The following is a 19345-nucleotide window of genomic DNA, read 5'->3' as shown; positions in this document are numbered from 1 at the left end:
GTGTGAAATGCAGTCCAAAACAAAACACAAGGGTCTGGTTGGAAATCATTTCCGGGAGCTCAGAACAAAGCACACAACAAAGCTCCTGTGTGCTTTGCTTCCATCGTTTATAATCCTATAAATCTCCCGTCTCTCTCTCTCTCTACCTCTTCCCTTCTTGTCCAACCTTTTTCATTTTCTTTCTGAAAGAGCAAAGGACTTTGTGTGTGCTTTACCTGAAGCCTGAACCTCCATAATGTACTGGTGCAGGTCTTGCCCCTGCTGCATCACTTCATAGGTCATGTTGTTCATGGCTGCCTTCCTCTCCGCGTGTCGTTTCAGCCGCTGCTCCGCCAGGCCGATGTCCTCGGCGCCGCCAGAGGAGGCGCCGCTGCTGCTACTGCTGCTGCCCGTGCGGCTGGCGTCGTTCAACTGACGAGACAGATCCTCGTTCCAGGCGTCCAACTCCGCCGTGACCTGCAGGAGCAGAAGAAACGGGGGGTGAGAGGACGGTGCCGCTGGGCTATTGTCGCTTTTCGTGGTGTGTCTATGACTGTCAGCTCTAATTAGCTCCTGTAAGCGGCTGCTGACCTGACTGAACATGTCGAATCAGCAGCGGAGGCAGTCGGTAAGAGAGAGTTCTCCGACCGGTTGCTCAGCTTAGGGAATTAGTGATTCCACACATTTAGTTTGCCGTCTTTTCATTTTTCCTGGCTGACATTCTTTTGTCTATCCCCAAGCAAAAGACCACCGGCTGAAAATTGAAGGGTAAACAAAACTAGACGAAACTAAACTTTGCAGTGACACCACACAATGGGCCAAAGGTCATTGGCTTCGGCCGTAGCCTTTGGCGTGTTTAGGTGCTAAGGTGCTATGGACATTACAGAAGACGCGAAGCCGCGTGAGGCAATGCAAATTCCACGGCCCCTCCCAATGAGCCGCACTCTAAAAAGCAGCAGTACGTCCCTCAAAATAAATGTGAGTATCTGCCTGAGCTCTGTATGTCCACTCTCCCTCACTAACCTCTATGGTGTACTGCTCAAAGATGCGTAACTGGAGAAAGATGTCCAGCTTGATTTTGCGCTCGTGGAAAAGTTCCTCCATCTGGCCTTGGGCCTCGTCCAGCTGCTGCAGCACCCCCTGGATGTGTGCAATGGAGCTGCAGTGTGGCGTCTTATTGGTCGACATGGCTGCATCTCTGTGTAAAGAGAGATAGAGGGAGATATTATACCGTTCGGCCGGAACACAAGACCTCCTTCCCGACAGGCTGAGTTCCCCTTCGGCAACACTTCTTTTTGGAGAAAGAGGTTTTTCGGGAGAAGAAGCAAGAACATGAAGCAATGCAGGCACATATGCTGTATAGTTTTGGATCTGATTTAGAGGTGTTTCTGTGAAATGCAAAACAAAAAAAAACGCATGACAAAGACAGTAGATAGTGTATTAACTAACCAGCATTCACACTTCAGCTGGCAGATTTACATCCAAGCGCTTTCCCTCACAACTAACGTTATTTGACCCTTTACATGAAGAAGGGTAAGAGGAGGAGAAACACAGAGATGGAGACAGATGGAGAGATGAGGAAAAAAAACCTGCACACTGATGTGCCAGGATGGTAATTATTATTCATAATCTTACCTGAGTGGCTGTATGAATTTGACTTTTTAATGACGTTTTAAGTGTGAAATGTATAAATCCTTCTCTCGATTTAATAACATCATAAATATTAATATCATTACCTGAGCTTGAATATTAATTTTCTCCCCCTGACCATCATGAATGACAACATAAATTTTACTATCACCTGAGCTGCTGTATTAATTCCTCTCCCTCTTTAATCACATTGAGCGTTGCCTCCAGGGTGGCCGTCTGCTGCTGCTGGAACTGCTGGATCAGAGCCTGAACCGAGTCCACCGAGTCGCAGCACACATCGTCCAGGAGCTGCTTCTGCAGCTCCTCCATCCACGACCAGAGCTGGAACCGCAAGACAGGGAGAAGCGCAGAGGGACGCGCGGGTTAGTAAACGCCTGATCAATCCATTAGCACAGATTCCTCCTTCCGCCGAACCACATAAACACTGCTGTATTGTGGGGGAGATGCTGAAAATAACAGCGGCATGACAGACGGCAGTGCCGCTAATTGTTTGTCCTATTGGGACTGAAAACCTGGAACTGCACGATTAACACATATCAGAGTCTCTGTGGTTAATGACAAAATTAAGGATTAATTTGGGTGAAACCCGCTGGTAGCAGCAGGATATCTACGAATATGTTCCTTTTTGAGTCTTTCTGTGTCATGCTGTCCCACCTCCTTGGTGTGTGTGTGGAAGGAGACAGACATGTCGAGCAGCAGCTTCCTGTGTTCGACTCGCCGGACAAAGTCCTGGATCCGGACCTCCAGGTGTCTGGCTGCCTTGTAGATTTCCTCCGGGTCGCACTCTCCAGTCTGAGCCAGCTGCTCAGCCGCCTCCAGCAGTTTGTCCGCATTGGTGTATGTGTTCTGAGGGGAGAAGAAAGGCCCTTCGTCGTCATCGTCATCCGCAGCAACACCGTCAACACTGTCAAAAGCTGCGTTGACGTAGCCTCATACCACGGCCATGGAACATACACGCTTGTAAATGCCATATACTGTACCAACAGTTCTTCCGTTTCGTGCCACATTAGCAATCCCTTCTCACAGGTGGTCAAACTATGGTAAAGTGACAACAAGTGACATTTTGAGTACAGCTTCTTTAAGTGCATTGGTGTAAGTGTGATAATACTAAAATAATAAAAAGGGTCTTAATATAATAATAAAAAACATCAGGCTTGGGAGAGATAACGCCAAGAATCACGGAGTTCTTCTCCTCTACCAACCCAGTTATTTTCATAGGTCAGGACTTCTTGTCATGTACTGTCGCTTACATCATCACCATCGACTACTGACTATTACTCTAAAAAACCATAAAGAAAACACATTACATTAGATTTATTATCATCAACGTTATAGACGTTATCGTCACATCCTCCTTCATCACTCTGACATTTTTTTATGATAAGCTTCTTTATCATCACTATGAGCTTCATCACCATTACCATCCTCTTCACTGTTATCATATTCGTAATTATTTACCGTCGTCGTTACTATTAGCTTCATCGTCGTCGTCATTTTTTCCCCGTCAGTCGTTACACGTTTCTTCTCTTTTTTTTTTTAACCAAAAATCTCGTCTGAGTTTTAAAGCTCTTAGCATACATCGGGACAAAATGGATTAGTGTCAGGATATTCCGGTAAGTATGACAGATTATCGCTGGAATTTTTTCACATCAGGAAATACATCACATGTGAGATATTCAGGGGGTCACTGGAGGCTGGGGGTGTGGTGCCACAGTGAGAAAATGATGTTGTCCCAATGTCCCAATCAGTCAAGAATATGAGTTGGGATATTAGGATGAAAGCTTACAGCATGGATTATTACTCTTTGCTGCATAAGTGGTTTGGTTCTGGGTGAGGATTACAACAGGGAGATGACGGGAAAGTAGAATCATCACTGTCGGCTGAGTGCAGAAGCACAAACCCGACTTTTTAGGACGTGGATGAATAAATGTTTGAATGAAAAGGAGATAAGGACAATTGAGAGGGAAATCAATAAAGACAACTTAGCAAATAGACGGAACAAACAAACTGAGGGATAAATTGATTCAATGCATCATTAAACTACCTGGAAAAACAAAATCAGCCGACGATACATTGTTGTCCCATTTTTTTTTAAACCGTCAAATACCGAAATCAGCATCGGCCCGAAAAATCTGGTATCGGTTGGGCTCCGATAAACACACGGTACATTTTACCAACCATGTTGTACTGCCAAGCCACCCGGTGGCACCACGGCAAACATACAAAACACCAAATCAGCACGGAACAACACCACTGAATCCATTTACAATACCAGAGCAACAGGCCCAAGCAAACAGACGCAGAGGGACCAAACAGCTCTCTATTAACACACAAGCAACTACCCAAAATGCCTTAGCAACCGCCTACCAATACTCCAGCGACCACATTGTAGTTGTCTCAGCAATGACCCGCAACAACCCTAGCAACCACCGAGATCAACCCAGAAACCGCCTATCAACAACCGAGCAACCATCCAGAAACAATCCAGCCACTACATAATGACATAGCGCAAATGCCCAAGCAATGACCCAAAAAAAGCATGAACAGCAGACCCCTTAACAACTTACCAATCACTGCATTTCCAAACGCACTTATGTCTCCCATACCGTGGTAATACTCTCACTCTACGATAACCAGAGGAATGACGGCTTTGCCTGACCTCCCCGTCGTCCCACCAATGCTGGTGGTGGAGCAAGCGAAGCAGCGTCAACCCTCCTTAGGGAAATTAAAGTTTCAGGCAGTGAGAAGAGGCCGGAGAATTACAGCTTTAATGAAAGCAAAATGAGTTCTGGGGTTTCATTAGAGACTTCCCGTTTCATGTTCGGTTGGTACTACTACAGAAGCAGATAATCGCACGTAGATGAGGAGAGCTAAAACGAAAAGGGCAGCGATTATGGTAAAAGGACGTTAAAACTCACCCAGTTAAACATACATCCCACTAAACACAAACACTTCATATAAATGGACGCCCCCGAACTTCGTTAGATATACATAAAGACAGAGGCACTCACAGAAGGAGAGAATAGAGAGGGAGCCTCTTTTCTCTATATAGGGAACGCAAGTGTCAATCATGACGTATGCTGGAGCATGTCTCTGTGTTTCCATGTGAGAGAGACTGTCAAGGTCTAATGTGGGTGAACATACTTAGTTATTCATGTCTGGGCATGTATCTTAAACGTGTGCTAAATTGACAGATGTTATGTACATTGCTAAGAGGAAAGTTTTACCGGAAAAACACCACGGAGTGAATGGAAATGCTAATGGGGTGGGGGGAGAGAGAGAGCGAGCGTCTGACCCACATAATGCTGATCCATAGCAGGTTATGAAGGTTAATCCTAATCCAGAGTGTAAACATCAGATTACACAACTACACACTCTTTATAGGATAACATTCCCTCTTTTATAGGATTATCACTTCACTGAAACTCCTCTGACCGAAGTGGGAAAATGACGTATTAATTACAGAGGACAGCTGTTGTTGCCAGGACAGCTGTTTTATTGTTTTGAGACTGGACCGGACGTCACAGACCACATTGTTATTTTTACAGGATCAAAAAAAAAAAAAAAAGCACTCAAATAGCGCAAATTGTTGATAAAGACTCGACAATAAAACACGCTGGTGGGCTGAGGTGAGGGACTTCAGCTCGGTACAGCAAGACAGGAAAATGACAGGCAAAGGGAGAGCGATGAGACGAGGAAGTAACAAAGAAAAAGAGGGGAAGAAAATAAGAAAAGAAGGTTATACATTGGAACCCAATGCGGCTTGGCACCATGCAGACCGGCAGTGCGTGTGTGTGTGTGTGTGTGTGTGTGTTAAGGGTATTTAACATCAGCAGAGATAGTAAGGATTTGATGATCCCTATCACATTAGATATTGTTCGATCCTTTTCATACACTGGCTGAGAAGCAAATGTTGCGATGGAAGGACTCACTGGAAGATTTCCGTTTAACTTTCTATACTAACGATTCTATCTTTATTTTACTTTGGCAAATGTTCAAAGCGTTTTCCTTTGCAGCATTGTCTTTGCACACAAGCCACATTTTTGCTCACACTTTCTAAACCTCCGCTGAGAGCTTCAGCAGGTTTCTTTTGTTTTGTTTTCATCTTCGCTTCAGTTCCAGCGTTTCTTACATGAAAGACTGTAGCACTGAAATTCAGGAATGGATAACATCTTCTGCAGATTTTTCAGGAAAGGGCTTGTAACCATAAATGGTCATGTAGAGGAATGTCTTAATGCTCCCTGCCACCACCAGACGTGGTGGTTCTGAAAATTTGGGATTAATCAAGGCCGATTACTTACAGATGCTTGCAAGGGAGGCGAATGAAAATTGAAAAAGACAAAAATAGTCTCTTGAAATTTTTCACGGTAGGAGTGGATCTTTTCTGTGGACATGGACTTCCACTGACCACCTCCTGCACTCCAGAGGTTTAGAGGTTTTCACATTTTCATTTTGGGACAAAGGGCTCCTTTCAGTTGTGAGTATGCAAGTATGCAATCAGAAGCTCAACTGCACCACTGGAAGCAGGACAGCAGTGGAAGATACAAGTGTGACGGCTGTACTGTTAAAAGGAAAAGCACATCAGTTACAGTATTGCTCTTTAGCGTCAGCTCGCGTCTAATGTTAATCATCTGTCTTGCAGTGTAGAGACATAAACAAAGAAATGCAGCACTCAAGAAGACAACAAAACTAGTTTCTCTTAAGAAGCATTGATCATTGTGGCATTTTTCACCGTTAAATTCAGTCTTTCACATCAGGGAAGTCGCACTTTTCACAATGTTTGCATGGAAACCCATGTGGACAGACGGACTCACCTGAGCCACGTCCTCAAAGTCGTCGTGTCTCTTCTGCAGGGCTCGGGCTCTGTGAAGGGACTTCCCCACACCTGTGTGTTTGCTGAGGAAAGCCTCGCCGTGGTTCTCTATCCAGTCCATCACCTGGGTGAGAGAGGAAACACAGCGATCATCTTCCGATCGTCCTCTGGCACACAGTCAGGATTTAAGGGGTCACCTGCTGAACCTAGCATTCCCGGCGCCGCACCCATTTTTCTGGCAGTGCACACACAGATCAGCAGTACAAAATGGTCTCAGACCTGACGAATTAAAAATGCATCAGACGAAGCCTTCGGGGTCTGAGTGGAAAATGTAGGTCACTGCAGCTGAGAAGAGGAGGATGTTGAATACTCTGTGCCATTGGACGTCCGTAGGCCAGACCTGAGCACTGACGTGCTTGGCAGTTGACTCGCAGGTGCCAATCCCTCGCTTTGTCGTTCGTTTCCTACACTGTCGGTGCCTTTTCTCGCTCATTTAATGCTCATATCCTTCACTGAGCTTTTAGCCCTGCGGCTGTGAAGGAGGCAATTTATTGTTTTGCAGTGTTTTCTGCCACCGATGATTACATTTTCACAGCACATAGTATTTCCAGTCCGGATTTGACTGACTAATGTCACCGTAGGCTAATTGTGCAGGAAAATGTAAATATTTGATCAGGACTCAGGTACAGTGTAAGAAAATGCTAAATGCTAACTGACTCTTGAGGGAACGGAGGCCATGAATCTGCAGCATGATGTCAAACATAGCTATAAACTAGGCTCTCTTTATTGTGGAGAGCAGGACGGCGTGATGTCAAAAGCGCTTCAGAAGCGAGGCTGCAGCTTCACACTCTCCAGCTCTGAGCAAAACAGCAAAGCTGGGGGCCCCGGACAGCGAGCTGGAAAACGATCTGAAACTCACGACACCTGCAGCTGCAGGTTTGGGTGATTTCACGCTGTTTTCACCCTGCAATTTGATGCACTGTCAGAGAAGAAATGCTTCTCCTCTGTTGCTACCTCGTCTCCCTGGCCACCTATCTTCGATGTCAAATGGATGAAAAATAGCTTTTACTTATCTTTACATATTTGTCACATTAAACTTTCACACTCTTTTTCTGCTGCCTCAGAGCTTGTTATTTGTGTCATGTGCACATAAACTGCACGTGAATACATACTTTGGTTCGACCCCGGCTACCCCCTTCCCTCCCTCTTGACAATAACCCGTGCCCCGACATCCAGTTTGGCAGAGCACAGGAACACATCGCCGCATCCGAAAGCCGTTTTTCTCGAACGGCGTGCACGGCCGAACCATGTTGGAGCCCACGGGGTTAGCGTACCGCAGTCGGTCCAGCTGGAGCCACAGAGAGGCCAGTCTGAGGTCAGAACATACACAAACTGAGGCATGCTGACTGCAGCTGGACTGTCTTTGTTTGAATGCGCAGCTAAAACTGCCAACTAAAACTACACACCTAATATGTTTTCTTTCAGCCTTTACTTCAGCATCTCTCTCTCTTCCTCTCTGGGGTCACATATATCCTGTAGCATTACAGCTCTGGTTGGAATAGCCCTGTTTCCAGTGATTTATAGACTATCGGTATGAGCGTACTCGCTCTAATGCTCCTCGTCTCAATTTCTATGTACGTCTCTCGCCCACTATGCGCCTGTGTGTGTCTCTGCGTCTCTCCCTGGGGTCTCATATAAACTGACGCATGACGACTACAGTTGGCAAAACTCTGTTTTCAGTGGATTTATAACTGACTGATATCACCTCTTTTTCTCTCACAATTTCTCTCCGTCTTTTTTCTATTTACCTCTCTTAAATACTCTCTCACACTCTCTCTCGGGTCACATACGAATGTTTGCACGGCTGATGGCCTGACGCCCTAATCCTCTCGTACAATTCTCTCTTAGTTACAACAGGTCTCTCTTAAATTACTTCGATGTGCTTTTGTCATTGTGTGAGTGTGTGTGCGCGTGTGTGTGCGTGTGTGTGTGTGTCTACTCCAAAAACACTGACTGTGACCTCAGAGAAGTAAGATTTATTTTATCATGGTAATAGCAGCAGTATGGAGTGAGAGTGAAGAGTCTGTTTTCTCTGGTTAACCTCTGGTAAGCCTCCTATTACTCCTAGTGCTACTACTGCTTGTAGCGGCTGCTGCTACTGCTGCTGCTACCACGAGCACTGTCCCTATGCTACTGCTGCTGCTATCTCTGTGACTACCACTGCTACCGTGCTACCGCCAGCACACTGCATTACCTGCGACTTATACTCCTCTGGCATCGACAACACCTGGAGGGCGCCGGGCCTTAGCATTCATCAGCATTTAAAGTAAAAAAAAAATTTGCCCCGACAGATGAAGCTGGTCTCTCATTTCAACATAAGAGAGGGAGTCCTGACAACTCGGAATCTTAATCTGTGATTCATTACAAACGGAGACCGTTCTGCTGCCTTGTGTTGGTCAGATTCAGGTTTAAAGTATTTAATTATCAACATACAGAGCTAATAATCACGGTTGTGCTGGATCCGATGGGTTGTTTACTTAACTCGTCGATTTAAGTCACTTATACTTCCCAGCATGAATAAGCAGAGCTATCTATTAGCATTGGCTACACCTCCACCTGGGCACCTGCAAATTGTTCAGCCTTTTTTTCACCTAGCATCACCAGAAATAACGAGGTCTGCGTTCGCAGAGAGACGCTTTATGTGGCCATGTGACACAAAGTGCAACATTAACTCTTGTTCCGACCAACCAAACATTGTATGAAACGACATTACGTGACTAGATTAAGGCTGCAAATAATGTTTATTTTCATTTTCGATCCCCTTTTTCAACGAATCAAGTCATTGTTAAGTCAGTAAAATGTCAGAAAGCAGTGGGAAATTCAAATCACAAGTTCCCAGTTCTTTGTTCATGTCCTGTTTAGTCCAACCAACAGTCTTGAACCCAAACATATAGAACTGAGAAACAGCATATAGAGAAGCTTGGACCAGCAAATATTTGACATTTTTCTTTGATAAATGACTCACATGATTACTTACGCTTAATTTTCTGGCTATTTTGGTTTTTCATCCTTTTCTATTGTTTCTCTCTTTGCCTGCAGATGGTACACATCGACATCTGCCGATCTCGGCTGTTCCTGCCGTCCCCTTTTTTTGCCTATAGGTGGCACAGCTTCGACGAGAACTGTGGGGCTGCAACTCTGCAGTCGGACGTTAGTGCCAGGGCCTGATTTCAGCTGCTTTGCATCAGTGTCACTGTGTGTATTTGTTACTGTTCTTTATGTTCAAGATTTGGGGGGGGGGGGGTAAATAAAAATTATCGTCAGCGAGTCCACATGTGGACTGTTAACTGAGATGCCAGAGTTTTCAGTAATGTCAGTGGTATTTGGTTGTACCTCACTCCACTGTACTGCATTACTCACAGACCCACAATCACATTAAAGAAAGTAAAGCAATACTCCCAACCTCCCCCCTCCCATGCTGATGGCTTTCAACCTACCGGCTAAAAACGGCCCTCATAAAATATAGCTGTGATATTACTTTTTGGGCTCCTGACTATCTGTAAAACATCCAGGAATCTGGGCCGACACCTCACCGAAACCCGCAAGGCCTGCTTGTCTTGTGAAATATGAGCGGCGGCACCGGCAGAGCAGAGATCCGCTCCGAGTGTTTTTATCTCTCGCAATTTTCGCATTACACACTGTTCAGCTGGGAGGAGAAGACAGCCAAGACGAGTGAACATCTGTGTGGATCCTCATCTGTTCCGCTCAGCAAAGTTCATCACACGCACACATCGCTGCTGCCTGCTCACTTGATTACATGCCTTCATACAAGATTACGTGCTCCGCTGTGGTTTGAGGAAAGTCTCTGACCTCATGGTTACACAAAACCCTTACAAACCCTTTTCAGTAAACTCAAAACTGCCATAAAATGTTGGTGTTTTTCTCATTTCCTAAAAAGCTGGCATTCTACAGAAACCAGAGTTTACATCCAATATCAACAATATATTCTAACTCTTCCACTCTGTGTTTTGGAATTCTCTCCCCCCAACACGCTCCTACCGTGTTCACTTCACTTGCTTGTTGTATGCTTTGTGTGTGTGTGTGTGTGTGTGTGTGTGTGTGTGTGTGTGTGTACCTGCTGGACATCTTGCTGGAAAACACACAGCTGCAGTCTCTGGTGCAGTCGGACCTTTCGATGCTGCCAAATATTCTCCAGACGCCGCTGATGGTGGAGAACCTCGTGAACCACATCCAGGATGCAGTGAACCTGCAAATCACCACAAATGTTAACTAAATAGTGACATTTGTAATTTACTGTATTATATTTTTTATTTGATATACAATACTTGCAGCTGCTTCTCTTTTGCAATTGACTAGCAGAACAGGCCCTGACAACACAAACGAACAGCAGTGGCACTGACCGCTTTGGAGTAATTGGCAGTGGCCGTCAGCGAATCAGAGTTGCCGGGACTCAGAGGCCTCTGGAGGACGTCCAATAGGGCTTTACCGTCCTGACTTACCTTGAAACACAGACAGGTAGGTCACAGAGACATTAGAAAGGCTACACAGATAGACAAACGCAAAGAAACAAGAGGCAGATGAAGACAGACTGAAGTGGAGGCAGAAAAACATGCCGATTTTCTGCCTTTCTGCTAGTTTCCTTGTTCTCCCCTCCCTTTGTTCTCGCTCCTCTCCAAAACAAATACCGCTAATTGCAAAATTATACACGGAAACACATCACTGACACCTCTGCATCGCACACCGAGCAGTGGGTCCTGTTTTCTTTTTTTCTGTGACACAACATAACGATAATGAACTTTCAGGAGGGTGATCGTTATTTGAGTTGATGTAGACTGGTTCACACATGCTGCTGGTCCACGCGTATGTGCACTTTATGATATATCGAGTATGCTGACGACTAATCAGCTAAGTGTTCGGCAGGCGCTGCTTTTATTTGAGAGGGAGTCTTTCCAGAAATTTTACGGGCTCCTGAGCTGCAGGTCTGGCAGTAACATGAAGAAAAAAAAAGCAAAAAAAAAAAATCAAGAAGATTTACATATTGAGACGCACATGCTAAAGAGTAGTTTTTACACGGAGTGGTTGTAAAGATGATTGTAAGCCAAGGTCTGGTGGTTTCTACTGCCTTGATCAGGGGGGAGAACACCAAAGCGCAAGAGGGAGTTCTTTTAAACCGGGGATGAGACAAACGCTCTGCTGAGAATTCAGAGACTGTTTCTGTCTCGCTTAAAGCAACCAAGCAAAGAAAAGCTTCAGCACATGCCGCTATACACACACACACACACCTGGCAGAAACACCTGCATCTTTGCCTCCTGTGCCTTTAATGGTTCAAATATGCCTATAGTCACACTATTTTACAGAACAGAGAATGTGATGTAACTCGCCTTTACCCATTTACATCAAACAAGAGGAGCTTCTGCCTGCAGTTTCTAATTCGTGTCATATGGTGAGGAAACCTAGAAGGAACCCCGTCGGCGCCGTTCTTTCAGCTCACTAAATCTACGCAGCAAGTCAAGAGTAAAAGATAAAACCCGGTCTGTGAGCGTGTCACTTTTTGCAGCACTCTCACGGGAAGCATCGCTGTCGTTGCTCGCCATGCCTCACCGCCTCAGTCCGAGCCTCTGCCCAGAGCTTTACGTGTGTGTGTGTGTGTGTGTGTGTGTATATGTATGTTATCTTTCACAGATAAGCATAAATTGAGCTAACACAGCAGCAGCCTGTCTAAAGATAAAACGCCAGACTGCAGCAGCGAGCAGAGGAGAGCGGGAGTGTTCCAAGACTAAATTTAGTGGAACGCGGACGGGTTTTCAGACGGCAGGACGGTGGATGTGCAGCAGCTGACCAACGCCACCCTGTCATCACAGCCAAACACAGCCAGCCTCGCTGAGCTGCCACAGAGCAGCACTTAGAGCATCCAAAGGAGACACTGCTTACTCCGGAGTCCGTATCTCCTCCTGAGGGGTATACTGGTACTATTTTTGAACGATGCCCAACATATAATTTTTCCCAACAATATCATCCCGTAACAACTAAAAGTCATTTTTAACGTCCTAAAAGCTATAATCTTTTGTTTGGCAGCTCAGGGGGCATTAAAGGCTCTAAGAATTCCAGGGCATGCGCAGCGCTACCAACAGAAATGGTGCTTTCATTGAGATAACTGTCTTTCTTAACCGTCGCCGTCGCAACAGCGAATGACGTGGGCACGTTGGAGCTCTCTTACGCCACACGCTGGGAAGTGGACACCAAAGCATGCTGGGAAACACACATTTATAATGGAGAAAAGTGGAGAAAGCAGGGGTTTGTTAGCAGGGACGAAAAAATGACGGAAGAAACTGGTGCCGTTAACTGACACTACAGCCATGTTGTCCCACAGCATGGACGTGTCCGCTTTAATTTGGGTCACGCTGGTTCGAGCGTGGTCAGTAGACTTCGGTGGCCGGGGTTATCCGCGTGCGTGGCTAGCTGCGCTGGCGCCGGCTTACCTCGGTGTAAGCCTGCGTGACCTGCTCGTACAGGCTCTGGTGGCGGTGGATGGCGAGCTCCAGCTCCTGCATCTCAGACGGCAACCCTCCCTCACTGCAGACCTTACACCAGGCCTCCACCTCCGACAGGAACTGAGGAGGCAGCACAGGAAACCATACAAAGTCTGTGTTCAATTCAAAATGAACCTAGACTAAGAAGATATGGGGGGAAAAAACAGTTAGAAAATTGCTTTACAATGTAATGCAGAGGGGTTTTTTCACACTACACTTGCTGATCTAACTAACAACTCTGTCCCTTCTTTGTCTGCTTTCACCCTTCCACAATGTGACATCTGTCCGGGGCCTTGTTTTTCTGAGTCCTGGGCTAAAGAATGGCGGTTGCTTGGTGGTTAGATCCGTCTATCCGTCCCGTGCTTCGGTGCAGAGAAAGATATGTCAGCAACTACTGGCCGGATTGCCATGACATTTGCTGTATTTACTCATCCTCCCCGTGTGAAGAATTCTAGTCATTCTAATTTGTATTGGCAACTGTGAACACCGCAAACTCTGGAGGACACTAGCATGGCTTTAGGTCTTTAGTCTTGTTTCCTGTACTTTGGAATAATAATTCACTAACAGGGTTAATGTGGCTGCAAAAATGAAGACAGCCTTCACTTCTCTCCCTGTAAATCCCTCTCATTTTTACTCCTTTCTCCCATTTTGTCTCTCTGTAGTCTTGCCAATTTTCTTTCGCTTGTCTCTCTCTCCATGTGTTTCATCTCTCATCCTGACACTTTTTGTTTTTCTGTTTTCTCTCTCTCGGTCTCAGCCAGTCCCTTCTCTGCCCCCCCCCCCCGTTTCCTCTTTCATCTCCTCCTCTCTCAAATGTACACTTGTAGCTAATGTCAAAGGCCCAGCAGGAATCAGGCAAGTCCCATCTGTTGCCATGTCAACCTTCCAGGAATCAGCAGTGGAGCAGTTTGATCTGTTAAATATAATCGGACACTAAAAATGTCGTATTTACATCTTGCATTCTGCACATGCGTCTGCTGCAGAGAGACTCCTAGATTAGACCGATACCAGAGCGGCAACCAAGCAGCAGCAGTCTCACAGTAAGTGGAAGAGCTTTTCCTCTACTGACAAGGAAGTGAAAGGGAAGTCCGTACACCGGGTTAGGAACAGAGAGCGTCCGCCCCCGTGGTTCCACCTAGTGCTAGCTGCGTAACGATTCATTTTCACGGACGCCAGCAAAGGTCAGAGGGCAAGCTCTGGTGAAAGACGTCTGGGTAACCGCTTGATTTTTTTTTTTTTTTTTTTTTTTCTCTCCTTCATGATCCCACCTGTTCAGCCTTCTGGTGAAAGACCGATGACATGGCGAGGATGGTGGAGCGCTCGTCGAGTGCAGCGGCAAAACTTTTCCAGTCCTGATCCAGCTGGCTTGAGATCTGTTTTATCTGTGCGGAGGCGTAGTGACCGGCCTCGGCCAGTCGGCTCGCCACTGACATGATTCTGTTGATGTTCACATAGGCATTCTGGGAAAAAAAAAAAAAACAAAACAGGAAAAACGACAACACTGCTGTTGGTAACCCACTGGCTTGTTCTGTTGGTCTGTCATCACTACAACTGGATTTAATTATTGTTGACATTTGGTGTAACATACTGTGTAAAGACACTCAAATAAATAAAAATTAATGCTGTTAACTAGCTGTTTCTATAAAACTCTAAAAATATTTGACCATGTAAAAACAGAATCGATGGTGTGTTACTATTTTGTATTTTTTGTATAAAGCTTCTTGTATCAAACCCAACTAAGAATGAACTGAATTCTTCTGAAGTGTACTTTTCATTTCATGCCATGGCTTGTGCGTTTCCACTGCTAGAGCTGTTTAAGCTGTACCAAGTTAAAATAAGACTTTAATGCAGATGTGACTGTGTGCTGATCATAATGGTGACCGCTGCTGTCACGCAGTGTTGTACAGTGATGTAATGTGGTTTTGAGGACATTATCTACCATGGAGTTCATGGCAAAGTGGTTGTGTTGAGTCTGCAGCTCCACAGCATGTTGGTAAGCTCGGCCAATCTCTGTGTGGCTCTGCAGGAACACTTCCTTGTTGTGGCTGATCCAGTCAAACATCTGCACACACACACCACACAGCATCATTAACAACATTGCGAACCACGTCACACATTTTTTTTTTTTTCTGCCACTGCCAGCGCAGGCAGCCTTACGCTGGACCCCGAAAGCTGCATCAGGAACAAAGAGAAACCATCTGCTGTGAGAACACATGTGAAAGACCACTTGATCAATTTAAAAGGGTTCTTTAACACTGTTGCCTGACAAATCTTACTTCGTAGTTCACTTATTGCTTGTTGCAGTTGAAAGCTGTGGAGAGTCAGATTTCTTTGTCAAGCGACTGTTTTTAAGATCAAGAATGAGCTTTCAGTCTTAAATGAACGATGAAGATTTTCTTTCAGCATGTAGAGAAGAAAACTCCTTTAATTGATCTGAACTATACCATTCATAGACAGTTAGTGGCTCCTTCAACTATAGTTTATCCTTTGATTGAACACTTGCATGATTCTTTTTCTCGGTCAAAGTTTGTTTGATCGAAGTTCATAACGTTCCTCGCTCATGTTATGAAACCTGTTAACCATTTTCGAGCAGCTGCCCTGACTAATCTTGTGCGTTTACAATAAAGCTGCTGAGTAAAATGTTAACATAACTGAGAAAGAAACTGTGGCCAAACTATATAAACATGACCCCGACTGTTAAAACAAAACAAAACAAAACAAAACTTGGGAATATTCCTTGAAAAACACGACTGGCATTTTCTGTTGTTGTGGTCAGCGTAAAGCCTGAGAGGCAGGGGCAACCTTCACGCCTGCCTCTCCATCCGATTCAATCTTTTCTAGACAGATGGAGGCTGGGGGTGGCCCCGTGTGGTTTCCATGGTTACCGCGACATCTACACAGTCGTCTCTCCCTGTCTCTCTCACCTCGTCAGATCTGACCGTCCCCCTGGCTCGACTGGGAGAGCTGAGTGTTTCCCACAGTGTAAACTGGTCCACGCACCCCCCGCAGTTCCTCAGCGCACCGCAACACTGATGTGGACAAAAGCGTTTTCGTGTTCCTCTCTGTTTGCTCTACGGTAAATATTTACCGCTCCTACATGTGGATTTCAGTGTGGAACAACGCACCGAGTCAGCTGACGCCCGTCTGTCTGTGCAAGCGTGTGTTTGTGTGCGTGTGAGAGTACAAGCTGCACTCCCATCAACGGCACTTAGGATGCTACCAAACACAAAGCTCTGCTGGCAAGAGACAGGGCTACAGGTCGACGTGGCTCAGCCATCCTGGATCCATGTGAATGACCTCGGTTGTCGCACAGTGCCGTTGCCACGATGACCGGTGTTTTTCGGACCCGCCCATCCCTGACACCGTGAGCTTTGTCACCAGGACACATCGGTGTTTATTGGGTGTGCGGATGTCAGCAATCCCACACATCAGTTGGCACTCATCACAATGCAATCATCATCATTATATATGCAGGTTTTTTTCTGTTGTATTCAAGTGCAACTTCCCGTATTCCTTGAATACTGATTGCTTCATATCCGAGAGCGTGATCTTTCCATATATAGCATTTTAGAGTGGAACTGAAATAGTTTTGCTTGTTGTTGTAAACAGGCTGGTATGTTAATGATGAATGGAATCCAAACACTGAACCACAGCCAATAACTTAGCTGGTGGAAGTGAAGCAATGCTGGCTGACTTTCCGCTGGGTTAACTGCTAACTGGGTTCCTCTGTTTAGATAAATGGCAGAGGCTAATCTAGTCAGACCGCTAAGAAGTTCCCGGAAACATTTACAGTGACACTGATGTGAAAAGGACAGAGAATCAAATGTAGTATAAGTATAATTTGGGGGACTTTTATTGTGAAGCAGCTCCAACAATGCAAAATGTAAGTGCTGAGTTAGTGTTTAAATCTATAGTTGTACTTTTTGGCACTTATGACTCCCTTGTCTCAAAAACAATCCGTCCCTTTGATCAAGTTCTTGCTTTGCCACATCTCACACAGCCATCACAATATACAACACGTCTATTACGCTCCCTCGGGATGATTCCTGCTCGTTTGGTGGCATCGGGCTCAGGCGCGACTCACCTTCTCGGCGTCCTGCTCGAAGAGGCGGAGCTGAAAGCACTGGTCCAGCTTCAGCTTCCTGACGTGCCACATTTGATGGAGATGCTGCCTCGTGGAGTGGAGCTTATCCAGCAGACTGGCCACCTGGCATAAAGCAAACATTAAGGATTGTTAGATGATGTTTCTTACGTCGTACCCATTTGGAGTTCGACTGGTTACATAGATTTGAGGCTTGATTGCTTTTAAAAAATAAAAAAAAAGTAGAGAAACACGCCACAGTTCACTGCAGGACAGTTTGTCTAATGGTCCATAAATACAACATCTACTGTTTATTTTATCGTCCAGTTTAATAATTCCAGTGTCTGATGGAACTATGACTGTTCTATCCTGAATCACGTTGCCTCCGTTCATAAAATAGAGTCTGAGTCTTTGATGCTAATATTCCAACGGTCGAATGAGCTCTGTGAATGCAAACAGTCAGTTTTCTTGGTATATCTGGCAAAAGACCGCAGAGCATCTGCAGGTATCAAAGTTTAATACAGATGATGTATGTGACTGCGGTTTGTATTCTGTTTTAACGCTCTATTCCTAATTCTTAAATACCTGCTATTTAAAAAGTATTTTGCTAGTGTTTGTTTGTGTCATGCGGCCTGACACTGGCGAGCACGTTGTCCTCTTTTTTCATTGGCCTTCATGCTGCTTAAGGGAGATCGCTGAGATTGAAACATGCCTCCTACCCCACAGCCTGTTTCAGCACAGCAGCTATGATGTCTGTGTGCAACAGAAAGTTATTATAAATCATTGTATTTTTCTTTTTTTTAAACAATCAAGAAGCTTTCGAACGTCTTTTTGTTTTTTCTCCCTGGGCCCGTTTGGAGGCCCTTAGTCCCTCCTGTATCGAGGATAAAACACGATTTTTCTAGAGATGATATCAACGTGGCTTCTCACACCAGCCGGTTATATTCCCAGCTGGAGCGAACTTCCCTGGGACGGGTGAATTACCTTGGGCACCAGGCTCTGAAAGTCAGCAGAGCCAGAGATGCAGTTCCTCCCTGAAAAACCATCACTAGATCGGATACACTGCAGCAGCCTCTGGCCTTCACGGTCCAACTCCTCCACTGGAGCCTTCAGCACCTACACACGATGAGGAGACGCGAGTGTATCAACTTACTTTAATGGCTTAACATGATTCAGAGTTGTCTGTAATGATGAGAGAACTACGATGGATGGAAATGCAACTACTTGTTGATTTCTTTAGATATTTCCCCATTCAGTATCATATAGCTCTCTCACCTTTTTCTTCAGTTGTGTGTGCTCCTCTATCAACCGACGAGATCCCTCCACATCTGCGGGGAACTCTTTCTTCGACAGAAGCTCCTGCAACACACAGCCCCAGGTTTTTTTTTTAATTTTTTTATATTGGGGTGGACGGCTCCTGTAATCCTTTTAAACCATCCGTCTATCTTTCCCTGATTTAGCCATTCATTCATCTGTCCATCCCCCACCTGCAGGTCCTCAAGTCTGGACAGCAGGTGAACAGCATTGGACATGAACTCCTCCAGAGAGACTCTCAGCTCCATCCACTCCTCATGGTTGTAGTCCAAAGAGCCCTCGAAGTCGTCCGTCAGCTGGGAGGGATCCACCAGTTTGGCCAGACCTTCAACTGACACCATGCTGGTCTGGTACACACAAACAGAAATTTCAAGAGAAATATCAAAACATACAGCGGTGAAGGATGATCCAGGTTTGTAACATATGTTCCAGCTGTGAAACACACATTGAGAAAATAAAAAGAGATAAATACCATCTGTATACCAGTACGTAAGCTGGAAGTTTATGAATCAACTCGGGCTTGTCTGTTGTGAATCTTGACCTACCTGCCTTAAGACAGACCCAGTAATGATGTACTTGCAAAAAAATGTTACGGGGAAAAAAAGCTGTCAAATACTATTCTACCTATAAGATTAGAGATGATAGTCTATTCCCCTAAATCACAATGTAGGATATTTCTCTCATGTTCCGCAGCATGGAAGCAAATGAGCAAAGGAAGAGTGAACACTTGACCCCAATGCTGTTAACACTTAAATTTGAACTAATGTGTTTTTCTAAATGAAGAGCAGAAACCCTGTCCCTGTGAAGAACAGTCTTCTGTAACCCCAAATCTGTCTAAGCTACTAAATTAACTGTGGGCTAGCCCGAACCACGGAGTCTTAGGTGCTAAACTGAAGCCTTTGCTAACACAAGCCGACTTGGCTTCACCTGCAAAAGTGGACCGCTAGCCAACCTGA

At 45.3% G+C, this 19345-nt stretch overlaps 1 protein-coding gene across 1 annotated transcript in view; it reads right to left on the bottom strand.

Annotated features, from left to right (window-relative positions):
- The window catches only part of kalrna (kalirin RhoGEF kinase a), a 135345-nt gene that overhangs the window by 70201 nt on the left and 45799 nt on the right, over nt 1-19345 (bottom strand). The window contains exons 5-18 of the mRNA XM_040148029.1: nt 18563-18736; nt 18351-18434; nt 18060-18191; nt 17079-17201; nt 14934-15056; nt 14263-14454; nt 12944-13075; nt 10864-10962; nt 10578-10709; nt 6444-6566; nt 2284-2475; nt 1781-1950; nt 1003-1177; nt 216-456 (exon numbers count right to left, since the gene is read on the bottom strand). Coding sequence (XP_040003963.1) covers nt 216-456; nt 1003-1177; nt 1781-1950; nt 2284-2475; nt 6444-6566; nt 10578-10709; nt 10864-10962; nt 12944-13075; nt 14263-14454; nt 14934-15056; nt 17079-17201; nt 18060-18191; nt 18351-18434; nt 18563-18736 — 2092 coding nt within the window. The remainder of the gene's footprint in view (nt 1-215; nt 457-1002; nt 1178-1780; nt 1951-2283; nt 2476-6443; nt 6567-10577; nt 10710-10863; nt 10963-12943; nt 13076-14262; nt 14455-14933; nt 15057-17078; nt 17202-18059; nt 18192-18350; nt 18435-18562; nt 18737-19345) is intronic.

This window comes from Xiphias gladius, chromosome 16, assembly GCF_016859285.1.
Source record: "Xiphias gladius isolate SHS-SW01 ecotype Sanya breed wild chromosome 16, ASM1685928v1, whole genome shotgun sequence".
Classification (NCBI taxonomy): Eukaryota; Metazoa; Chordata; class Actinopteri; order Istiophoriformes; family Xiphiidae; genus Xiphias; species Xiphias gladius.
The sequence above is the reverse complement of the archived record's forward strand: the minus strand, read 5'-3'. Positions and strand labels throughout refer to the sequence as shown.